At 40.0% G+C, this 5,256-nt stretch overlaps 1 protein-coding gene across 1 annotated transcript; it reads left to right on the plus strand.

Annotated features, from left to right (window-relative positions):
• Positions 1-2,111: 2,111 nt before the first annotated feature.
• On the plus strand, positions 2,112-2,957 carry Smp_175080 (hypothetical protein; the record flags this gene model as incomplete). Its single annotated transcript, XM_018788662.1, has 1 exon — positions 2,112-2,957. The coding sequence occupies one exon, from the start codon at positions 2,112-2,114 to the stop codon at positions 2,955-2,957; it is 846 nt and encodes a 281-aa protein (XP_018654183.1).
• Positions 2,958-5,256: the final 2,299 nt, after the last annotated feature.

The following is a 5,256-nucleotide window of genomic DNA, read 5'->3' on the forward strand; positions in this document are numbered from 1 at the left end:
GCGGCAATACAAACAAATAGTTCAAAATGTCCAATAACTGAATTGAAGAAACTAATCTCTTATTCATAATTATCTCAGCAGTTCTTTAGAAGCTATATTTTTACAGTGTCGATAACCGCAGTCGTTATTCAATACTTGTTTAGCTGTACAAATAATCAGAGTAATGTACATTTACCGTGTTTGTATATCCGGCATGTTTCATTCAGAAATTTTACTAGTTACTTTTTATTAAACGACCGTGAGCTTACTTTCCTGAATATTTCATGCAAGCCTCCACCAGTTTATGACGTCCACATCAACAATATTTTATCTCTTATTAATACTGCTTTAAATGTAAATACTCAATAGATGGTTACTGATGCATTAAATAACTGTTAGGCTAGTCAGATCATTACCTATCGGTGAATAAAATCCTTTCACTAATTATGGCAAGACTTCCAGTAAATGCATAATCTCTCCCACGTCTCATAGTAATCGTAAATGATCGGCATTGTTTGCAACAGACCGAACCTCAAAGGAACTTAGACATACAAACCAATCCTCCTCTTACACTGATCAACAAAGTGGTATGTATAGGTGATCCATAAACTCTACTATGACTTCCCATCATCGTTTAGCATGATTCTTATCAGCATAAATACATTGAATTATAGCTAATGATGTGGCCCCAACTGTTCAAGTTTGCGAATTACATTCTAGTGATACTTGTAACCGCAAGCAGACAAACGTGTTTGTATCTAGCCGTTTTAACAATGTCCTTAAGACAGAAATAAACTCACTAGCTAGTTGATCAGGAGCAGTATGGTCGTTCGCTAACACCAGATGTTTAATCAAATTTGACGTAGATTGTTCCATTAATGGCACTAACTAGCTCGACATAAACTGAGAGTTCAATAATTGTGAGTATATAGTCCGAACCCAGTACCTCGGGGTCCTGAAAATACTAACGCATGATTCTGTAGATATTCTGTAGCTAGCCGTGAGGAACAGGATAGCTTGACTTAGGCGACATTGTCTTGTTACACTGCGGCTATTTAGTCAACGCACCTGAGGACTGTAACTACATAATATTGTGCAAAGCTGGGATAGTCTACCATGTATCTTCAGAGGTATATAACAGACTCCAGTGCACGAGAAATACCTGATAACAGTCTCAAGTCTGTACAAACATACCGTCACTAAATTGTATCCCTTCAAATAGCCTATGATTTTCTGAGAGATTACTTTAGGTAGACATATAAATTGTCCAACTATAAAAATTTTCATTTCTCTGGAACTACCGAAACAGACTACTTCATTAGTAGTCTTTCATCATTTGGTCAGACCCGAACGTTCAAAAAAGGAATATTCCCGAAGGGACCCTAAAATAACGTCGTACTAATAACTCAAGTTTCAGGTCCTTGAGAAGAACACGAAATAGTATTTCCGGGCACTAGAGGCAATCATGACGCTAGTGCGGACAACCACAAAAGTATTCCTGCCGAGCCTATATGGCCAGAACCTGACCAGTCTACTCAGAGTTATGGGAGATCTGTATAACTACACTAATAATCAAATACTCCAGTTGTCTTTTAAGTTCAGCTTAAGTAGACTTGTCTGTTTCAACCTTCATCACTGTACTACCGTAATTAACCATTCTAAGAATATGTAACAGCTCAGGTTGGTTGGTTAAGAGTTGACCCCAAACAACCAAGCATATGCTAAAACAGTATTGTTCAAGTATTCATTCACTCCCTTACTTTTTGTAAGCGTTATATTCCCTATTATCTTATATTGAATGTTGAGAGCCTTTGTTTGTCTGAACAGATAATCCCACGCTCCACTGTGACTGCGCGAAGATCGAAATAAAGACCTATTCACTACTTCTCTGGTTTCTTCTATCAATAGCACGAGGGTTACCTTAAGGCACGAAAGTGGTGAGCCCTTTTTGAACACAAATTTAACCTCATTTCTGTTATTAATTTTTTTTTTTACTTAATCGTAAAAGTAGACCTGATTATCCGTAAACTAAGTTGAGTATATAACTAGTTTATTCCGTATTATCTTAAGTTATTCGTGTTATAGTAACCATTTTTCGTGCTAACTTTATTGCTATATTTGTCACATACCTCATGTCAGACTCAATAGAAACCCATAATCTGGAGGATTTGTCACCGGTGGAGATAGACACTGTTATGACTACGAAATCCCGACTTCCAGAATTTAATCGTAGTGATCCTGAGTTGTGGTTTGCTCAACTAGAGCATTATTTCACGAGACACAATATCAAATCTGAAGGGATTCGCTATAGAGACTTGTGTTCTATCCTTCCTCCTTCAGTCGCCAAAAAAGTCCGTGACTTGATTTTAGATCCACCATCACCACAACCATACACCATCTTAAGACGAGAGATAATGAACCGTTTATCATTATCAGATAGTCAAAGAATCCAAAGACTTTTTCAAGGTGAAACACTAGGTGATCGGTCGCCGTCACAGTTTTTGCGTCACCTCCAAGTGTTAATGGGTGATAACACGGTGGGTGAAGCAGTCCTAAAACAAGGATGGATACAAGCTCTCCCATGCTACGTCCAACACTGTTTGGATGCACAAGATCCTGAAACCTCATTATCTCATTTAGCGCGTATAGCCGATAGAATAATGGAGAGAGGTCCTCCAACTGGACCAGGCACAATAAATCACACACAAAAAGTAGAATCAGCAAAAGACCCCGTCATAGAAGGACTCATTGCGAGTGTTAAGAGTCTCACTGAGGCTGTCACCAGAATGCAAATGGGTCATAGAAACAGGAGCAGGTCACCACAACGACCACGATCCAAGTCACAAAACAGGTCACAAATGTCCAGACAACCTGGGCAGTTTTGTTGGTACCACTGGAAGTTTGGTGTCAACTCAACCAAGTGCATGCAACCATGCGCCTGGCCTAAGCATAATTCTAAGACAGCGGGAAACGAGTAACCCCTCCCCAGGTCGCGACGACTGAGGAGGGGCGCCAAGACAGTCGCTTGTTTTATGTTAGAGACAGAAACTCTGGCTTGAATTTCTTGGTGGATACTGGCACTGCTCTTAGCATCATCCCTCAAAATAAAACTGAGATTAGTCGAGAAACATCATCAATTACACTTCAAGCTGCAAATAAAACTAAAATTGCGACATTTGGGCAGAAAAACTTAACCCTAGATTTGGGCTTCAGGAGGCAATTCCCTTGGGTTTTCACGGTAGCCGACTTAGATCTGGCAATACTGGGGATGGACTTTCTAGAGAGATACGAATTTCTAGTTGACACCAAGAGACGGCGATTAACACTAAAAGAAACTTCGTATTACACAAAAGGCAAAGAAAGTCACATCAGCTCTCTTAACTTGATTCAAACTCCTCCAGTAACAACAGCGAAATTCCAAGATATACTCGCGGAATTTCCAAACTTAACTAAACCAAACCCACAGCCTTCTAAAGACAAACTAAAAGTAAGTCACACTATCAAAACCGAAGGTGCACCGGTTTTTGCAAAACCCAGGAGACTAGCACCAGATAAGCTCAAAATCGCTAGGGCCGAGTTTGATTATATGCTACAACTGGGTATTATCCGTTCCTCTGATAGTCAATGGGCATCCCCTTTGCATATGGTCCCAAAGAAAAATGAAGGTGACTGGCGACCGTGCGGGGATTACAGAGCCCTCAACCGTCAAACCGTACCAGATAGGTACCCAATACCGCATATCCAAGATTTCACAAACGGTTTACAGTGTATGAACATATTCACTAAAATTGACTTAGTCAGGGCATATCACAATATCCCAGTGGCTGAGGAAGATATCCCCAAGACAGCTATTACAACACCCTTTAGCTTATTCGAGTTTGTACGCATGCCATTCGGCCTGAGAAATGCGGCACAGACATTTCAAAGATTCATAGACAATCTACTTCGAGATATGCCATTTGCGCAGGGGTATATAGACGACTTGGTAATTGCCAGCCCCGATTTGCAATCACACGAACAGCATGTAAAAACAGTGTTAAAAAGACTGGATGAACATGGAATAAACATACATCAAAGTAAGTGTGTTTTCGGTGTTCAAACTTTAGAATTTCTCGGTCACACAATAAGCCCAGAAGGGATCAAACCGATCAAAAAAGAAGTAGACACCATTAAACAATACCCCATACCTAGTTCTCTAACACAACTGAGAAGTTTTCTAGGTCTAATTAACTTTTATCGCAGATTCATACCAGGTTGTGCACAATTAATGCAACCTTTGACAGATTCACTAAAAGGAAAACCAAAAGAATTCAAACTGTCTTCTGACGCTGTCGAAGCTATTAAACAGCTTAAAGATAAATTAGCTCAAGCAACTACGTTGATGTATCCGAATTCTCTTTCCCCACTTGCTTTGATGGTGGATGCTTCAGATAAAGCAGTAGGCGGTACCCTTAACCAACTGGTTAAAAACGCCTGGAAACCAATTGCTTTCTTCTCAAAAAGACTCGCTCCAGCAGAGACAAGGTATTCTACCTTCGGGCGAGAACTTCTTGCAATCTACCTAACCATTAAACACTTTCGACACATGTTAGAAGGCAGGGAATTTATAGTCTTTACGGATCACAAACCACTAACGAATGCACTAAAAGCGAGAGCTGATAAATACTCACCTCGAGAAGTCCGACACCTTGACTATATATCACAGTTCACAAGCGATATCCGACATGTCAAAGGTCAGGACAATCAGGCGGCAGATGCTTTATCTAGGCTAGAAATAAACGTGCTACAGCAGTCTACAGTAAACTTCGAGACGTTGAGAAACGAACAAGAGCAGGATCTAGAATTACGAAACCTGCTTAAAACAAACAATTCAAGTCTTAATTTAAAACAGTTCCCATCACCTGTCGATGGTATTCTAATCTACTGTGACACGACCAAGGCAATGCCGCGACCTTTCGTTCCCAAAAGTATGCGAAAGTTGATATATAATAACTTTCATTCTTTGTCTCATCCTGGCGCAAAAGCTTCAACAAAACTAACCAATGCCAGATATATATGGCCGAATTTACAGAAGGATGTACACAAATGGGTTAGAGAGTGTTCAGCCTGTCAACAATCAAAGATAAATCGTCACACAAATTCACCCATAGGTGTTTTCTCGCAACCAGATGCACGTTTTGCCCATGTGCATATCGACTTGGTAGGTCCTTTACCACGTTCAAACGGTTTTAATTATCTTTTTACATGCATAGATCGATTTACCAGATTCCCTATAGC

This window comes from Schistosoma mansoni, chromosome W (assembly GCF_000237925.1).
Source record: "Schistosoma mansoni strain Puerto Rico chromosome W, complete genome".
Lineage (NCBI taxonomy): Eukaryota > Metazoa > Platyhelminthes > Trematoda > Strigeidida > Schistosomatidae > Schistosoma > Schistosoma mansoni.